The sequence below is a fragment of the Anopheles coluzzii genome, chromosome 2 (genome assembly GCF_943734685.1).
Source record: "Anopheles coluzzii chromosome 2, AcolN3, whole genome shotgun sequence".
Taxonomy (NCBI): domain Eukaryota; kingdom Metazoa; phylum Arthropoda; class Insecta; order Diptera; family Culicidae; genus Anopheles; species Anopheles coluzzii.
Window position 1 is genome coordinate 58786172 of NC_064670.1, and position 18805 is coordinate 58804976.

The following is an 18805-nucleotide window of genomic DNA, read 5'->3' on the forward strand; positions in this document are numbered from 1 at the left end:
ATATGTTGTTTCCTTAAGAAAAAACGATGCATTTACAACTGATGCATTTGCCTATATGGTTCGTTATTAAAATATAATCGTTCGTCGTTTTTGTTATCTTTTATCGGTATAATTATTCAGCAACTGCCAATTGATACTGCTGCTCAGTTAAAGGCTACAAAGCGTTATCATCATCGTGCCCCAAGAAACAGCAGCAGCATTCCATTCAATAGTGTGGATAATATTTCCTCTAACATTGCTCCTAGTTGTGGAATACAGATACACAATGCTTCTGGAATGCAAAAACGAAACATAAACCACACTCAGCATCAAATCAATGTAGCTCTGTTTAGCAATGGGAATTCTTCTCAAGCTAAACAAAACGAATCAACTCAAAACATTATAGCTAGAAGATCAAATGGATCACCGCATTCGTTTGAAAATATGGGGTTTTCTATAGTACCCGCTTCAAATTCCAGTTATTACCAAAAAGACGAAAGAAATCATCAACAACATCGAACTTCAAAAGATTTACATATGGCTGAACGCTTAGTAGAACAACCAAATGCACAAAAAACTGCGTTTAAATTTGACACTATTAATCAATCTAAAAAACACCATCAGCCCTTTGATCGTCCTAAGCCGTCAGTATTATCCGATGAAACTTATGATCAAATTCATCGAGGTTTAAATCAGCAACATGTAAAACATACGTTAGATCAATCTCCTCTTGATCTGAGTACCGAATTCAATCCAATACAGATTAAAGAGGAGTTCTGTCAAAAAACTATTTCGGGATCATCAGATGATGATGGTGGTTTTAGACTCATATTAGACCAATCTTTAAGAGATGATAATCATAAAAGGGAAGCTACAGACTCATCTTGTGCTGCTTTTGAGATGGCATCATCGAGGAAAACTAAAAAAAAACCAACAGTGGTGGGGAATCCTATGTTTTCCACAACGCCAGACAGCGAACTAGGACCGGCAGAGAGTCTAGGATTAGATGATCTAGATATGGATTATGAACAAATTATGCATTACTTCGATAATCTAAAGGTATGATGAAGATTTACCTTTAATGTATGCTTACTATTTAATACAGTTTAATCGCTAACTTAAAGAACCAAGTATTTATGGCATTCACTAAACTTTTTTTTATATTTCAGGAATCAAACGCCTGAGTGCAGGAGATCATTGCAAAGATTCGCGAAATATTAGCAACATTTCAACAACAGTACAGAAACGTTGCAAAATCTCCGCTGTCTAGTCCATCAAGTATTGCCGTTATAAAAAATTCTAACTTAGAGCAATTTTTTGAACATTTGAGTGAGTCTTATGCATAAAAAAATGACGATATTATACGATACGATGACGATATTGAATCAACGCAAAATCTGCCTCATATCATTGCAAAAATATGGTCGTGTTCACTCCTTTCATAGGTACTGAATGATTCAAACACAAGTCGTTCGTTCAGGGTTATGTTTTATTTCAAATGTTTTAATTTTTAGGTGCCATAGTGTAATAGTTTTAATTGAACTAATTTTTAATAATTGTTTAATGCTTTTTGTTTTAAAACGAGCTAGAAACATACTTAACAACGTATTACTTTATTGCCATCAAATAGAATCTCAATTCATAATAACATATTAAGATACGCTTACGTCAGTAATGTGTAGTTATAATCATCATTGCAGATTCAGTATAATTTTGTACATTTCTGCTCATTGCTCAGAACATTTTTTTTTAATATCAGTACAATTTGAACCACTGATAAACATGTTGGGTTATATTGTACTTGTCAAGCGGATCTATAAAAAAGCGATTTTGCAGTGATCATAAAATACATAAGTGTAATCGCATAACCACACTTGGTAATATTGTTGAAGTCTAGCTTAAATATACAAAACCATAACAAAATATTGCACCTGATATCATGTGAGCTTACAAAGCAAAATTCACGTATTGAATTGGAAAACAAAAATAATAAATAAACCCAGTACTGACTACTAGAGTACAATTCAAACGGTATTTTTCAGTGATACGTTTGCTGTACTTACAAAGATATGAAATTCTTCAAGTCATACGACTCATGCAAAATTCATGTACCCAGTGCTTTAATACGTGTATGCTTTAGTCTTGTACAAATGTATTAAAGTGGAAGCGTAAGTGGAATAGAGGAATTACTTGATAATGTAAAGCTGTTTTACGCTCCGAAAAAAAACAATTAAAAACATATAACATTCATGCATAAGTAACATTACCACAAATCCGTAATTCTGTCGTAACTCAAGATGAATGTGGCTAATATACAGCCTATATTTTGGCGCCTAATTTGTTTATCAAACTAGAATTTAGAATCCATTACAACTGCTGCAATGATTTGATAAATGGTGGAACTATAACTTTTTATTACAAGGCCATTTAACACAACTGCATTCTAGTCAGCAAATGCACTTTGCAAAGAACGAAGAGAAAAAAATAATTTTACTCATATTTGTGAAAAAAATAATTCTAACATGCATATAACAACATAAGTCTGTATATATATATATATATATATATATATATATATATATATATATATATATATATATATGTATGTATATACATACATATATATATATGTATGTATATACATACATATACATATACATATATACATATATATATATATATATATATATATATATATATATATATATATATATATATATATATATATATATATGAGAAGGCAAAACAACGCAATGTGTGTACATATTCCAAAATGCTTATGCAAACAATCATAATGTTTATTCAATTGAAGATTTTTGATTCCATACACATTGTAAAATTAAGGTTCAAGTACAAGAAATCCTGCAGCTTGGAATCCTGCATGTTTGTATGTTTTGAATAGATCGTCATAGAATCTGCATTTTGGATGCTAAATATTTTGTCAATGAATATATGCTAGTTAAAAGCATTACGGCTGGGAGTGTAACTGCTTTTGTTATGAATAAAATATAAACATTCATAAAGATACTCAGAAATGTGTATTTGTTTTGGTTATGGGTGAAATGAGTACATTGTTGATGCAGATGCTTTTTTAAGTACTTATACATATTTACGAGCTATGTAAGCTATGATATCAGGTTGAATGATAAAAAACATCCAATAAGAATATGATGTCTACATTACGTTATATTGCTTTTCCAATCCTTAATTCAGAGTTGAGTTGATAAAAAACGCGATAGGATTAATTTGATTCCACGTGTTTGCTTTTTCAGCAGGGAATGTCAATATAAACTGCAAAAAAACATTGGTAAAAAAATCTAAATTTCCAAGCATTTACTTCCACGTTATTGGTTCACAGTTATTTAAGTGAACATTATATCTTGGGCAAGATAGTGCTTTATCAATACCAAAAATTAGCTTTATAAGAGGAAAAATCCAGATGATTAACTATAGGATGCTCCATACATGCCATAAAGGGGCCGGAAACCAATGCATACTATCGCAAAATTTAGTTAATGACTAATACATAATATTGCAAAAGAAGGATAAAAAATTATATCTACGAACGGTGTGTAACATGGAAAACTTACAACAGTTTCCAATTAAAGTAATTAAAATACTATTCAGAAAAAATATAATTTTCAGTGTATTGCTGTGTTCAAAACGTTTTCAATATTAAAAAGTGGTACAAAAAATTACAAAACAGTTTGATGCTGATGCGATCAATGTCACAACAACTTTCAATCTAAAGTCCTTGCATGTTAAATCTGTTTTTTGCATTAACTGAAAGATCTTGGATTTGACATTTATCTCATTTAGTTTTATATGCACTCGCACAAGCCAAATCAGATTCAGGTGTTAAGTTGGCTGCTGTTATTTTTCTTATTTTGAAGTTATTTTCGAGTATCATACTCGGCCTCAGCACAATTTTTCGATCGGAAAAATTCTATAGGCGCTCACGTAAAACTGACAGTATAACTATTTTTTTTATACCCCTACATGAAGTTGGCCCCCCAGGTAAACAATTTTAAAAATAATTTTTTATCACCCAAAACATTGAAAAAGAACCAAAACATTTACCAACTTGCTTTTAAATAACGTTTTTCAAAAACATCAACCTTGATTTATGGCATTTTTCTGATATTCGATAATTTCCGCAGCTCAATGTGTCGCGTATTTTTCCCCATACAAAGCGGAACGATCGAATTTTTGTAGCATAGTTCATTTTGCTCGTGAGTGTCATGGTATACCAGTTTTCAAAAAGACCAGTAAAATGAACACCTTGGCGGCGAAATGAGTGTCAAATGACACCAAAATGACAGCCGGATCGATCGAATTTTTTCGATCGAAAAATGGTGCTGAAGCCGACTGTAATTGAATGATACATGTTCTCCCAGCAGCAAATCGCCCAAAATACAAGGATTTTACTCAAATTTACTGTTTACTGATACACCATATTTATATACAAAATTGAAGGATCTTATGTGTTTTTCGGAGTCTGGTACTTATAGTTTATGTTTTCATTTTAAATATCACCAAAGAATGTCCTTTTAAAATAGTTTAAAAGGAAAAATAAAATAAAACCACTCATTTCCTCTCATCATAGTAGGGGAAATTTTCATCTTACTTGGTTTTTGGGAGCTCACGCGGAAAATGAACTGTTCTAAACGACAACGTTCATTCTCATTTGTATGGTGTGAAATCCGCGAGGTTTTAAGCTGTGAATTTCTAGCAGTTTGGTTGTAGGTGCATATAATTATCCTTAAAGCATCATTACGACCTGGAGAACCTGAGAACCAATGTGAAATAGATAATTTTATTTACCGATTGATAAAACATATTTCATTCACAGAGGGAGGGCGGTCCATATAAGGCTTAAGCCAATGATGGGCATGTTATTAAGTCGTACGTGTTGACGACTGTCTCGTGGTACAGTCGTCAACTCGTACGACTTAACAACATGTCCGTCATGGGTTTTAAGCCCCGACTGGACCGTGCCGCCATACGTAGGACTGACTATCCTGCTATGGGGGAATCAATAAGTCACTGATGAAAGCCAAGCCCACAAGTAATGGTACAGGCAGGCCTTGGCCGACAACGCTAGTTGAGCCAAAAGAAGAAGAAGAGTTCACGACTGTGTAGCATGTGACTGACCACAGTTTAATTTACCCACGATTATTCTATGTTGATCTCGATTCGATTCGAGTCGAACTCTAAAATGTACTTTTCCATACCAATAAACTCAAAAATGCATGTTATGCCTGATAGTGAGTACATTGCCGTAGGCTATATGCAGTGTGGATTATTGTATTTTGAATTTTTTCTTACACTTAAGTCCGTTCATAGATTTTATTTCCTCGATTCAATAGTGTGACAAAGGAATGTGTGTAACAAAGGACTAGTATGAGCAAATTACAATGAGCTGTTGAATGTAATTTCTTATTAGAACACAATTTATTAACTAAAAGGTCGATTATTGTTAGAAACTTTGTTCTAACGATAAATATATGATTTATTGTCATTCCCAATTCAGACAAATGTCAGACATGATTTGTGAGCGGTTATGTTTTACGCATCTTGCCCATATAACTTATTTTATTGCAATAACAGGGGTTGTTCAAGGGCTCTGATACTTTTGGTACACTTGCTTGTTGTTCAAGGGCTCTGATACTTTTGGTACACTTGCTTGACTCTTTCGCACGGAAAGTGATACTTTTTTTTTTGCGCTGGTGAATGGTTAGCAATTTTTGGTCAATGGTTAGCAATTTGGTCAATTTGGTCAAAAAACTGTTACACATCCAATTCTTCTCATCACTTCCTGTGCGAAAGAAAGTGTTTTTTCGGAACCTCTAAAAACCTCTTGCAATTCTCAGGCACAAACAAATTATATTTATTCTAATTATGCAGTGCCATTCAAAAGAAAATTTAAGTAGGAAAATTTTGCTTTATTGTACACTGGTTATAAACAGCATCGCGTTCGGTTGTACTAGATAAATACATATAAAATATCCGCAAACTAATCAGCTAGATAAAATCATACAAGATGTATATTCTTAAAGATAGTACACGAACCTTAATTAAACGATCTACAAACCAAAAGAGAAAATAAAAAAAAGGTACTTAGCTAATAGATTGAGCCATCACATGTATTTTGCGAATGATTAAAATTTGTATAATTTAATTTGAGAAGTTGTAAATTATCATTTAAATACTTTTAATTTGTGAAGCTTTGCTTCTTACAAGGATTGCTGAAGTAATTACTAGAAAAATAAATATGTATTACCTTTAACAGAGCTTGAATATACACTTGAACGCGCTATACATGTACACTTCTACACCACCTAAGCTATAATAAACAGAATCATATTTATCTTTCTCAAATCAATTAAAAACATTCTACCCTATCATATAAAATTAGAGGTATTTCATATTGAGTTCAACATTTGACTAAATTCACTTTAATGTTCGTTTTGTTCACTTTTATATCGTTGGATAATTTGCTTTCCCGCTCGAGTAACAGTCTGAAGATTCAAGTCCATCAAATAGAAGCTTAAATTGGTGTCATATATCATGAACAAGTAGTCCGATTTGAATCATTTTCTGTCGATAGTTCAAGCTGTCGAAAACATGTTGTTTTACCCATTAACATAGAATTTTAGGCACTGTTCACGTTTGTCATTACTGTTAACATTAGTTTGCCAATATTATTATAATTCTTATTTTCCTCATTCATTATACGGCGCTACAACCGCTTTGTAGTCTTGGCCTGCTTCAGAAGTGTCCGAAACCGCTCACGGTCTCGCGCCTTCGTCTGCCATTTCGTTATCCTGGCTTTTATGGCGGACGTCTCCACGCCATCTTGCTACCTCAATTTGGGCCTACCACGCCTCCTATGTCCCTGTGGACGACCTAAACACACTTTACGCGCTGAGTCATCCGTTTCCATGCGCACAACATGGCCAGTTCACCGGAGCCTGGCAATCTTGACATTCTGCCCGACAGTGAGGTCGCCGTACATCTCGTATAGCTCGTCATTTTAACAGCTCCTCTATTGTCCTTCCACACATACGGGGCCAAGTATCCTTCTGAGAATCTTCCTCTCGAACGCGGTTAAGAGGGTTTCGTCAGATTTGGACAGTGTCCATGTCTCAAGCGTATGTGAGTACTGGTACTATATAGATGCTATATTTTCCTGATAAGTAAACAATATTGATATGCATACAGACCTATTATATTGCTCGAATGACATTCAATTCCGTCAGAAGTACTTGAGTCGAACGGGAGAAAATTTGGTATCGTATTCTCTGTTCGTGTCGGTGATCGACATGTTTGTCCTTGTTCTTTTTTCCATATTTTTGTTGGATACATATGAGTGATAAGAGTGTTGGTAAACTAATGTTAAACATGATGACAAAAGTAAGGAGTTTCTTAAATCCATGATATGGTTAAATTTGAGTGTTTCCGAAAATCCCGCGAATGTACCTTCCCGTTCGAAAAATACTGTACCGATTTTTACTTCGTCAACTCGAATCTACCGGCGGGTTAACTCGTAATTACTCGTACGGGAACGTCACTTAAAAATGGTATCAACATGAACGTAGTGAACGTACGAGTGAATTTTCTCTCGGCATGGTTGGTGTTCATCCAACTTACTTCGCTTGTGCCCTGATAAATGTTCTGTTATTTCTTTCTCTCACTCTCTTTCTCCTATTTCATTTAACTATACTCTCTCTAACTCGTCTCTCTCTCGTGTTTTGTCCATCCGTGACCTTGGTATTATACTCGACAGTCGTCTTAACTTTAAACTGCAGCTTGATGAGGTTCTACTAAAAGCTAATCGAACTCTTGGGTTTATTTTACGTTTTACCTCTATTTTTAGAGATCAAAGCTTCTTAAGAAACCTTTATTGTGCTCTGGTAAGGCCTCTTCTTGAATATGCTAGCATCATCTGGAATCCTCCTACTATTGATGGCTGTTCGAGAATTGAAAGCATTCAGCGCCTTTTTACCAGGGTTGCTTTTCGTCGTTTGTTCGGTGCTGCCTCACTACCTTCCTATGAAACGCGATTGCAGTTACTCAATCTTCACTCTTTAAGCTTCCGCCGCCAAGTGTCTCAGGCATGTTTTATTGGTGGCTTATTACTTTCTGATACTGATGCTCCTGATTTACTCTCGTCCATCTCGTTGTATGTTCCCTATCGTTCCCTTCGTCCTCGTGATCCTCTGTCAATTGAAACACGTCATACTCTCTATACTTTCAATGATCCTATTCTATCCTGTTTCAGGTTGTTTAACCACTTTTACTATCTCTTTGATTTCGACTCCTCTCTCAACTCTTTCCGTAACCGTATTTTTTCTTCTAATTCTCTTTAATTATTCTTCTAAGTTTCATTAAGTTTTGATAGTCTCTACGCTCTACCTTTGTTTTTTTTCTTTAATTTTTTTGCTAGGTCTAGACTAGTTTAGTTAGGCTTAGTTTTTCATGAATTATTTTGTTTATTTGTTAGGGTTTATTTAGTTTTAAGTCTGCCTTATTTAGCCTTGATGGCGGATATTGTATTAATAAATGAAATGAAATGAAATGAAATGAAAATCCATTCGCACGTTTATTATGTTCATGTTGGTATCGTTTTACAAGTGACATTCCCGTTCGAGTAACCCGTCGGCGGATTCGAGTCGAAGAATCAAAAATCGGTACTGTATTATTCGAACAGGGATTCGAATGCATTGTACAGCTTTCTACCGACACCTCAAGCTGCCGGAAACACGCAAATTAAACCATACCACAAATCTTAAGCCACTCTCTTCATTTTAACCGAGTTTAACATTAATTTAATATCACTCTTATCACTCATTTTTCCCTGTATCCAAAAAAATATGAAAATAGCGTCGTTCATGTCAAACGGCCCATTGCAATCAAGTTCGGAGCAGAAAATCAAGCTGAGAGTAAAGATTTGCCATCAAACAATAGTTCCATGGAAAGTTGCCTAATAATTGATTTTAAAGAAGTGCTGAATCCGTTTTTGTTTTGCTTTAATCCCGTCCGCCGGTTACTTCGATCATCTGTCACACACGCTGGAACAACTTCGACTCGAGTGCTTTTGACGGAATCGAATATCATTCGAGCAATATAATGGACCTGTTGATGTATTAGCCATTAGAGTCGATGAAGGCTTCGTCGGCTTCTCAAACCTATTTATACATCATGAATATCATACAACAGGCTTTTGCTCACTTTATTCTCCACATATTTAGTGCTCAGAAGATCAGCTGTTAGGGCACGCTTATACCGATGATGATTGTTGCGCCGAATGGGAAGAGAAAACTCTACTGTAATACATTAATTTAATTGCTAATTTCAATTATTGTTATGACATACTGTATTTCTGAAAAATTCTGTGACGTGTACCCTTTCTCTTTGCACCACGACCTCTAAACTCCAAACATGTTTACAACATGTTGGATACGATCAGTGTAACCAAATATTGATACTGTTTAAAAGTTTTGATCGCTTAATTTTTCCTTTTGTGACTTTTGATCCTTTTGGATGTCAATTTAAGATTTTTAATTTCATTATTATAAAATAATTCAAAAATGTACCGTGGGCCGCATGTAGACCGTGAGCCCACGGTTGCTCATGTCTGGCCCAGACCAATTCATTTTTTGACCGAAGTAAAGGCTGTCAAACGCGTTTTGACTTACCAATTGTATTTTGTAATTCCTCAATGAGATAGGGCCAGAATAGTCAATCAGCAATACACCTATGTCAGTCATACACCTATGGGAGACACAGTAAAAGAGTGTTTTTTGTTCTTGTTTCATCGTGTTAAACAGTTGGTTGAAGCAATACGGGTGGAGTGAATGCTAACAAATGAATTCGATGCTTCTTTAATTAAATTCGACTTCTACTTCTTTTTATTGCCGTAACGACCTATGCAGTCATGGTGGCCTATATTAATACAGGCCTTCGATACTTTTTTAGTACTACGCAGCCAGTTAGTCAGTCTTTGCTATGAAGGATGGTCGATATGAGGATTGAACCCAATATGGACATTTTGTTAGGCCGAGCGAGAACGTTTTTTATTGAAGTCGCTTACTTTTGGCTATGAAAATGAAATGGTCGTCACATCGCCGTGTTTTGCGAGCATTATTCTCACCAACTCTCTCAAATGCACTTTTGCTTTAGATGGCGCTCTCCCTTTTTCTATTCGTTCCTTGGGTGAACTTTGTTTTCTTTCTTTATTTCTTGGATTTGGCGTAATGTACTTGACATGATCCTAGTAACCATGATCAGAAAACCATAACCATCCGTTCAACAAAATATGGAACGTAGTTAGATAAGAAATACTAAAAAAAAATAAAAAAAATGCAAATACGTTTTTAATGCACTAACACCAAAATAAAATAATAAAACGTATTTAATTTTTTTTTATTTTATTTTTTTATACATTTAACACGTTCGTCCATTTAATAATGATAAAGCTCTATGACAAGGGTCTCCAAAATACAGCCCACGGCCTTCAAGAGCCTGTAAGCCAATTAATGCGGCCAGTAATGACTCTATACATGTTTAAATAAATTGCTTTTTTGATAATTTATTCAAAATTTGTTGTTTTTTTTTACTCTTGAAAGACGGAAATCAACCTTCAATAAAAGAGGACTCTAGAAATTCTATATATTCAGTTGGTCTAATCAATACAAAATATGAACTTTCATTCATTCTAAATCTTAAAATGGCCGTCAACTACGTATTTGTGAAGCGATTCGGCCCGCGAACTGTAAAGTTTGAGTACCCATGAACTAAATGAACGTTCCAATGAGTTTTGTCGATTGTCGAACGCTATATATTGCCCTTTGTATCTATGACGGGTCGTACAACAATTAAGTCGTACAACTTTCCGACTGTATTAAGCGACTGGCCCAACAATTTATCTTAGTTATACTATGATCAAAAACTAACTTTATATAGAAATCAATTTGCCGTACAAGTGATTGTTTAAAAATATGTTTATGTTTTAATTTGCCAAATGATTGATAATACAGGAAAAAACTAAAATAAAATGTATGGGCATTGATCAGCATAGAACAGGAAATAATACAAAGAACAAAATCATCGATGCGCTTGAGATGGTGAAGAACTTGCAAATATGATATGAACTAATAAAACAAAAAGCATAAACTAGAAAAAGGATATTGTAAAAGGGTATTGCAGATCTAACCGTGAACTACGTAAGGTAGTGCTTAATGCTAAAATGAATGTATAATTGTATTTAAATTACTTCATTAATAGAAGTAAAAAAATGCTCAACCACTATAATCACCATAAATCACATCCAAAATGAACATCTCATACTCATACTTACCCGGCATGAAAAAAAATTGCCCAATTAATCCTCGAAATTCAAACGAAAGAAAAAGGAAAATAATAAATAAAAATTGCTGGAATGATAATAAATTTGCTTTGCAATTTATTGTTTCTGATAGCGTAGTATTGCTACTGTTTTGTATACATCCTCATTCCGAGTATTTTATTCGCCCATAAACAGTGCAACAAAATTTCACTATCAATGTCATATAAAAACCTGATAAGCTTATTGGAATTTCTGCCATCCTCGTTTGGTATTTTTCTGTCAAACTAAGACTTTGACACAAAAAAAAAATCTGCCGTATGTGCAATACCCCTATTACATTTGGCGGTTTTGGAGGGATATTTCGATAATTTATGTCGAATTGCTCTCGACAGATTTTACCTCGGTAGAAAAAGAGAATTAGTCTTGAGCAATGTGGTTCCTGTAATCGATAGTAATTTAAATGTTAAAGGTGAAACAGAAGAAAAACAAGCAACAAGACAAGAAAACAGAACAAGAAGAAAACAGAAAGAAAGCGCTAGATGGCTTGCTGTAGGTGTTATTCTGTGTGACGATGCTTCCAGAAGAAAAAGACGAAAGTGGTGGCAATGAATGCGAAGTGTAATGCTTTTTCGCATATAAATTTAATGGAAGAGTTACGCCTGGAACCTCCGGTTTGGATCAATTATGTGCGAACGGATGAAGCATCATATCTTTGGCTGCTGGAGCGTGTCACGCCAATTATTTCAAAGAAAGATACACAAATGCGTCCAGCAATAAAAGCTCATGAAACGTTGAGTGCTACATTACGATTCATAATCAGCGGAGGGACATACAGCGAATTAAGATTTCCGAGCAATATTTCCCTACCTTCATTGTCCAACATCATTAAAAAACATTGTCAAGTATGTGGTATTTAACATTATTTGGACTATTTTTTTACATATAATCATTAATGATCTAATTGAATTTTTCTTTCTGATTCATACCTTTATTTTTTAGATTCCTCGTTCTCAACCCGAATGGAAAAAAATGGGAAAGCATTGAATGATACATGGCAGTTTCCTAATTGTGTTGGAGTGGTAGATAGGGAACACGTCAGAATGCCCGCGTACAGACGACGCCCACGGGTCTGCCCATGCCCCAATGCAGAGACGATGGCATACGATTATCTTCTTCTTCTATTTGACGTAACGTCCAACGCGGACATGCCGGCCTTTACAGACTTTCAAGACATAATTCATTACCACGCAGCCCAATCCATAACCATTAACCCAACCAGTAAAACCGAATCTATTGGAAAACTTTCTTGTGTGCCAAAGCGAGAGAGCATGTCTTCTCTCTCTAGATTTTGGACGGTACAACCCCAGCCAACAATTTCCGAAGGCGCCCCGTGTAAAAAATTTTTACTTTAAGCTTTCCTTAAATTTTTACACTAGCAGCAGCTAAAGTAAAAACTTTCAGCACGGCACAAACCGACGCACACATTCAAATGCTTGGATTGCTGGTCCTGCTTACGCATACATTTGTATTTATTCCTCCCCTTATATTTTCGGATTGCTGGTTGTAGTAGTGACGCTTTTTCTTTTTGCTTTATGCACACTTTCGCATGCTATTTATTGGCGTTAGTCTTTCCACATGCGTTTTGGCACACTCACACTCTGTATACGGCAGGATGCTTCACCCCTTCCAAATGCTGCGGTTGCTTTCTGTTACCCTTCCTCTCGTTCTTCTTTCTACCCTCTGCGCTAGGATATCCTCGACTGGTGCTGCGCGTGTTCAGCCGGCGCCTGTCTGGAAATGACGTCACGGACTGGTGCTGCGCATGTTTAGCCGTATCCTAGGCGTCCTTGAAGTGCGCTCTTCTACGAAAGAGCTGTAATGAAATCTGTTGATGAAAATTAATCAATAATTAATCCATGTTTTTTATAACAAATAAACAAACTAAACAATATTTTGCACATAGGATTATAGAAACGCTTACCTTGATATTTTAAAACCGGACACCGTTTTCCTTCCGTCGATCGTTTTGCGGGATGTTGGCAACCGTCGATTAACATGCGCGTGCACTGTAACTTTTTAGACAACAGGCGTTAGTTGAATGTACCCACTGAAGCACACACGAGGATAAGAAACTTACCTTAGAAATTTACAAGGATAAATCATTCCATAATCGACGAAGAAGGAACACGGCACAAAACGTAAACGAGTAAAATACGGGGCACAAAAAATCACACATCACTCCAACACATCCTTCCACAGTGAAAGTTCTGGTTAGACTGAGGATGCCTAACACCAGGATGAGTGTGATAGCAGAAAAATCATGGGAGATCGAGAGAGATGGGTTGTCTCGGTTCAGCGGAATACGCATGCAGATGCATGCGTGTGTGTCACTCGAAGGATATCGGTTTCCCCTTCTCCCGTTTTTCGTTCATAGGCCACACGATCGGCGTTGTGCCGTCCAAAATCTAGAGAAAAAAGACATGCTCTCTCGCTTTGGCACACAGGAAAGTTTTCCAACAGCTTCGGTTTTGCAGGTTCGGAGGGCGCAGTCTTTTTCATGATTTTGTTTGACTTCGGCTATTTTGGGCCACACGTTTGGATGCTCGCAGACGACCCATATCTCTCGATCCTCATATCGGTTGGGCATCCTCAGTCTGACCAGAACTTTCGCTGTGGAAGGTTGTGCCGGAGTGATATGTGAATTCTTGTGCCCTGTACTACTCTTCCACGTTTTGTGCCGTTTTCCTTCTTCAATTATGGAATGATTTATCCTTGTAAATTTCATGTTGTCGTGCGTATTTCAATAGGTACAATCAACTAACCCTTGTAATCTAAAATGTTACACGTGCACGCGCATATAAATCGACGGCTACCTACTGGTCTTACCAACATCTCGCAAAATGATCTACGGAGAGAAAACGGTGTCCGGTTTTTAAATATTAAGGTAAGCATTTCTATAATCACGTGTGCAAAATATTGTTTAGTTGTTTTTTTTTATAAAACACATTGATTCATTATTGGTAAATTTTCATCAACAGATTTCAACACAGCTCTTTTGTAGAAGAGCGCACTTCAAATAGAATAGTGTCACTACTACCACCAGAAATCCGAAAATATAGTGGGCGGGGGGTGGGGTAAATACATTTGTATGCGGAAGCAGGAATCCAAGCATTTGAATATGTGCGTGAAGGTCAGTTTGTGCCGTGCTGAATGTTTATATTTTTGCTGCTTGTGTAAAAACTTAAGGCAATTTTATAGGAAATCTTTTTTACACGTGACGCCTTTGGCTATTGTTGGTTGGAAACGTAAGAGGAATTATACCACGAACGTACCCGTAAGGTATACATGCTTCACTCATCAGGATCTATGATGATGATGATGATGATGATGATGATGATGAGACCCACCTCTTATCCCGATATAGTATTGAGAGGAACGATTGTATCTTATCGATAATTGTGTTGTTGTAAATTAGTAATAAAGCAAATAATCAAATAATAAGGCAAGTAAGTATTACAAGAACGTAATGGCTACGTAATATGCCTCTTCATGAAGCAGTCATGGTCGGTCTCAACACTGACTAAAACATGTCAGTGTATAACATCAATGTATATTTCATTCACGCTTTCGCGGATTTCGTCTTTTCTAAATTAATCTACTTACTTACTATTTTCACAACTGTCATACTTCATACGATAGTGGATTTGATGTGAGTTGCACACAGTCTCTTAAATTGAGGTATAGTCTTTGCATTACAAACCACTCTGGGCATCATATTAAAATTTTGTATGCCTTTGAAAAACAAAGAGTTCATTGCTAAGGTGTCTCAACCTTAGGAACTCTCGGGTCTGCTGCTCTTCTTGTGTTGTAGTCGTGCACATTTGGTCCTCGAACAAACCGATCACAAAGATATTGAGGCAAGTTACTGTTCAGGAGTTTATAAACAAAAATCATTGTTGGGTACATTACCCGCTGTTTCACAGACATCCATTTTAGGGTATCCAGCATAATCAATGACGAGGTATACCATCCGCATGCTAGAATAGCTCGCATTGCTCTGTTTTACAGTTTTTTGCATTCTTGTCATTTGTTCTGCATTAGCCATAAAAAGAATTGACGGACAAAAATCCAGATGTGGAGCCATAGAGACTTGTAAAGCTGTATCTTTACAAAACATTTAAGTTTTTTTTAACCCCGCAATTTTTTGCCATTTTCTTAATGATGTTATCAATGTGGTTTTGAAATTTCAGTTCTTCATCTATTGTGACTCGAAGATATTTTATTTCTTTAACTCTCTATGGCCTCATCATCAATATTGATCTGTAAGTCAAAGTGGGTCATGGTTCGGGACAGCACTAACATTTTAGTTTTTTTTTGCATTTCATTTCATTTTTTTTGTACTTCAACCATTGATCTAGCGAGGCCAGATCCTCATTTAGCTTCATTGTTGCTTCTTTTATAGATCTACGAGAGAGAAAGATCACCGTGTCGTCAGCAAAGAGATTAATATCACAAAATTTTAATACATTTTTCATGTCATTCATATACATAATAAACAAAATAGGACCAAGCACATTTCCTGGGGAGCCTCCCAATGAGTTTTCAAGAGATTCCGATGTTGTGATTTTAAAGCGAGTTCTCCCTTCTAAATATTTTTTTAACCAATCAAGTTCTTGTCCCACAATTTGTTTATTTGTTTATTTGTAAATGTTAAGTGATTGGCCATCATTGGCCTTATCACTGATCTTATAAACTAAACTTATAATAACATAAAGCATCACGGTATAATGTAACATCAGCACAAAATAAATAACACAGAGTATCACAGCAAGAAAAACAGGTTAACTTAGGGAATTCCAGTCAAAAGAGTCATAATGTGCATTAAATCTAATAGCCATCGCAGTCAAAGGTTCATTATCGCTATATGCACGTCTAGTTTGGTCAACTCTTAGTAGCCTAAAGTTTCTTAAAATACGAGCAGGTACGTGGAAATTAACTCTAGCTAAAAGGTCCGGTGAATCTATCTCTCCTAGGATGATTTTTTTCATAAACAAGATTTGCGCCGTTTCGCGACGAGTAGCGAGAGACTCGAGTCCAAAATTTAAACACCGGGCATGATAACTAGGTCTCGCTGCTACGTTACGCCAGGGTGTGAACCGTAAGACCAAACGGGTGAATTTTGTCTGCACTGACTCAATCTTATTCGACCATAACGACGACGATGGGCACCAAACTACTGAGGAGTATTCTAAGATGGATCTGACTAGTGATTTGTAGAGTGCGACAAGACAATGTGGGTCGGAGAATTCTCTCGACTGCCTGCGTATAAATCCTAGCATTCTGTTCGCTCTATCAATAATTTCGTTATGGTGCACATGAAAGTCAAGTTTACGGTCAAGGGTAACTCCTAAGTCTTTTACTGCACTGTGTCGTTGTAATTGTGTACTGGAGATACAGTAGTTAAACACTATTGGACAATTAGAACGGTGAAACGACATGGACAAACATTTATCAACAGAAATTTGTAGGTCGTTGTTCAGACACCAGTCGGAAAAAGAGTCGATCGATGCTTGCAGGACAAGACAATCACCAAAACACCTCACAGGAAAAAAAAGTCTAAGATCGTCCGCATACAATAAACATTCAGATTCCCTTACTACAGTAGTAACGTCATTGAAAAATAGAGAAAACAGCAAAGGTCAAAGGTTACTACCCTGTGGCACGCCTGAACAACTCACGAATTCCCTAGATGTCATACATTCAACTTTCACGCGATATCGACGATTGGTGAGGTAAGATTCGAACCACTCCACTAAAGGGGTAGAGAATCCAAGACGTGCAAGCTTCGCCAACAGCAAGCGATGATTCACCCGATCAAAGGCAGCCTTAAGGTCGGTATAGATGACATCCATCTAGGCTCCCGAAGCGAATGCAGCATGGCAGTGAGATACAAACTCCACCAAATTGGTGGTCACACTGCGGCGAGGGAAGAACCCGTGTTGGCGTGTTGATATCAGCGAGCGGCAACAGTTCAAGAGCGAGTTCTGGACGACGACTTCAAAAACCTTAGCACCTGCAGGCAAAGTAGTAATGCCACGGTAGTTTTCCACTAAGCTCTTATCCCCCTTTTTATGCACAGGAAACATGTAGGACGATTTCCATGCTGCTGGAAACATACGCTGATTGAGAGAGAGTGTGAAGATACGAGCCAGAGGTCCGGCCAAAACTTCGCTGCATTTGACAAGAACTGCTGTTGGAATACCATCAGGTCCAGGGTTGTAGGATGGTTTGACCTGCTTGAGCGCCTTTAGCACAGAATCTCTGGAGATGTTTATGTCACGCACATTAACATCGACAGCGTCGGAGGGCACGTTGTTGAGAGCAGCATCCAATGAGAAGCCAGGAGCTTCAGTGGCAAACGAACTCATGAAACGATCGGCAAATAAATTGCAGGTTTCCTCTTTGGTACACGAAGTTGTTCCATTAAAGGAAACTATAGCTGGCAGGGAGCTGTTTTTCCGTTTTGTGTCGACATACCTCCAAAATTTTTTCGGTTTTCTTCTTAAGCTGAACTGTATACGAATCAAAAAACGAGAGTGTAGTTGTCTATTATAGCTTCTATAAACATTGTGTGCAGCGATGAACCGCAATCTCGATTGTTGTGTTCCACTGTTTTGGTAAAACCGATAGCAGGAAGATTTGTTTCGTTTTAAACGGCGTAATTGAGCATTACCCCACGGTGGACCCTGTCGTGGACGTTTTATAGGGCAACAGGCAGATAAATGTTCCGTAAATTTCCGATTGAACATATCGAGTGCATGGTTTACGTCCGGGTTTCCATCAAGGAATGACCAGTCAGAGGATTGCAGTAGATCATTTAGAATCAAAAAGTTTGTGCGACTGTAGTCGAGCATGCCTGATTCTTGATGTGATGTTGTGTGATGTTCTGCTTTGGCTAAGCCGTTCGGCAGGCATAGCTCTATAGGCGGATGATAGCAATCAATAGCAACTATGGGGAAGGGTGTTATTGCCGGTGGAGAGCATTGTTGCAGGATATCGTCGCATACTAAGATCAAATCGAGGTAGTTATTCGACGCATTATGAATTTTGTTAATCTGGTATAGTCCGTTGCTATTCATACAATCAAGAAGAACAGTTGTCCGACAGTTGTCCGTGATCCTCGAGCATTCGTAGTCAACTTGGAGCATAAGTGGATTTGTTTCATCGGGTATCCAATTCAGGTTTGACAAATTGAAGTCCCCGAATAACAAACACATTTCATTAGCTTTACACGCTACGTCGTCAATAGTTGAACAGATTGTGTGAATAACCGACGTGTTATTTGCCATGTCAGGAGGAACATACTTTGCGCCGATAACATACGTTTTCTTAATGCTGTAAAAATCTTTAACCAAAGTTGCTCGACAGTGTCTGATGTAGAACATAAGAGTAGTCGCAAATGTGAGGCGACAGCTA

At 36.8% G+C, this 18805-nt stretch overlaps 2 protein-coding genes across 8 annotated transcripts in view; one reads left to right on the plus strand and one right to left on the minus strand.

The window, feature by feature from the left end:
• Positions 1–2522, plus strand: part of LOC120948773 (transmembrane protein 132E) — a 56655-nt gene extending 54133 nt beyond the window's left edge. For all 6 annotated transcript variants that reach the window (XM_040365477.2, XM_049605214.1, XM_049605213.1 and 3 more), the window contains exons 14-15: positions 121–1038; positions 1149–2522. In XM_040365477.2, the coding sequence (XP_040221411.2) occupies positions 121–1038; positions 1149–1163 (933 nt within the window). In that variant the 3' untranslated portion in view covers positions 1164–2522. The remainder of the gene's footprint in view (positions 1–120; positions 1039–1148) is intronic.
• A 9826-nt stretch (positions 2523–12348) lies between these two features.
• On the minus strand, positions 12349–18409 carry LOC120948071 (uncharacterized). 2 transcript variants are annotated; one of them, XM_049605242.1, is made up of 2 exons: positions 13467–18409; positions 12349–13401 (listed from the first exon to the last, which is right to left on the minus strand). In XM_049605242.1, exon 1 carries the CDS (start codon positions 18241–18243, stop codon positions 17242–17244), a length of 1002 nt encoding a protein of 333 aa, XP_049461199.1. In that variant the 5' UTR covers positions 18244–18409; the 3' UTR covers positions 12349–13401; positions 13467–17241. The 2 variants fall into 2 exon arrangements, with proteins under 2 accessions (XP_049461199.1, XP_049461198.1); XM_049605241.1 differs by having other exon boundaries at positions 12349–13214; positions 13311–18409.
• Between the last annotated feature and the right edge of the window lie 396 nt (positions 18410–18805).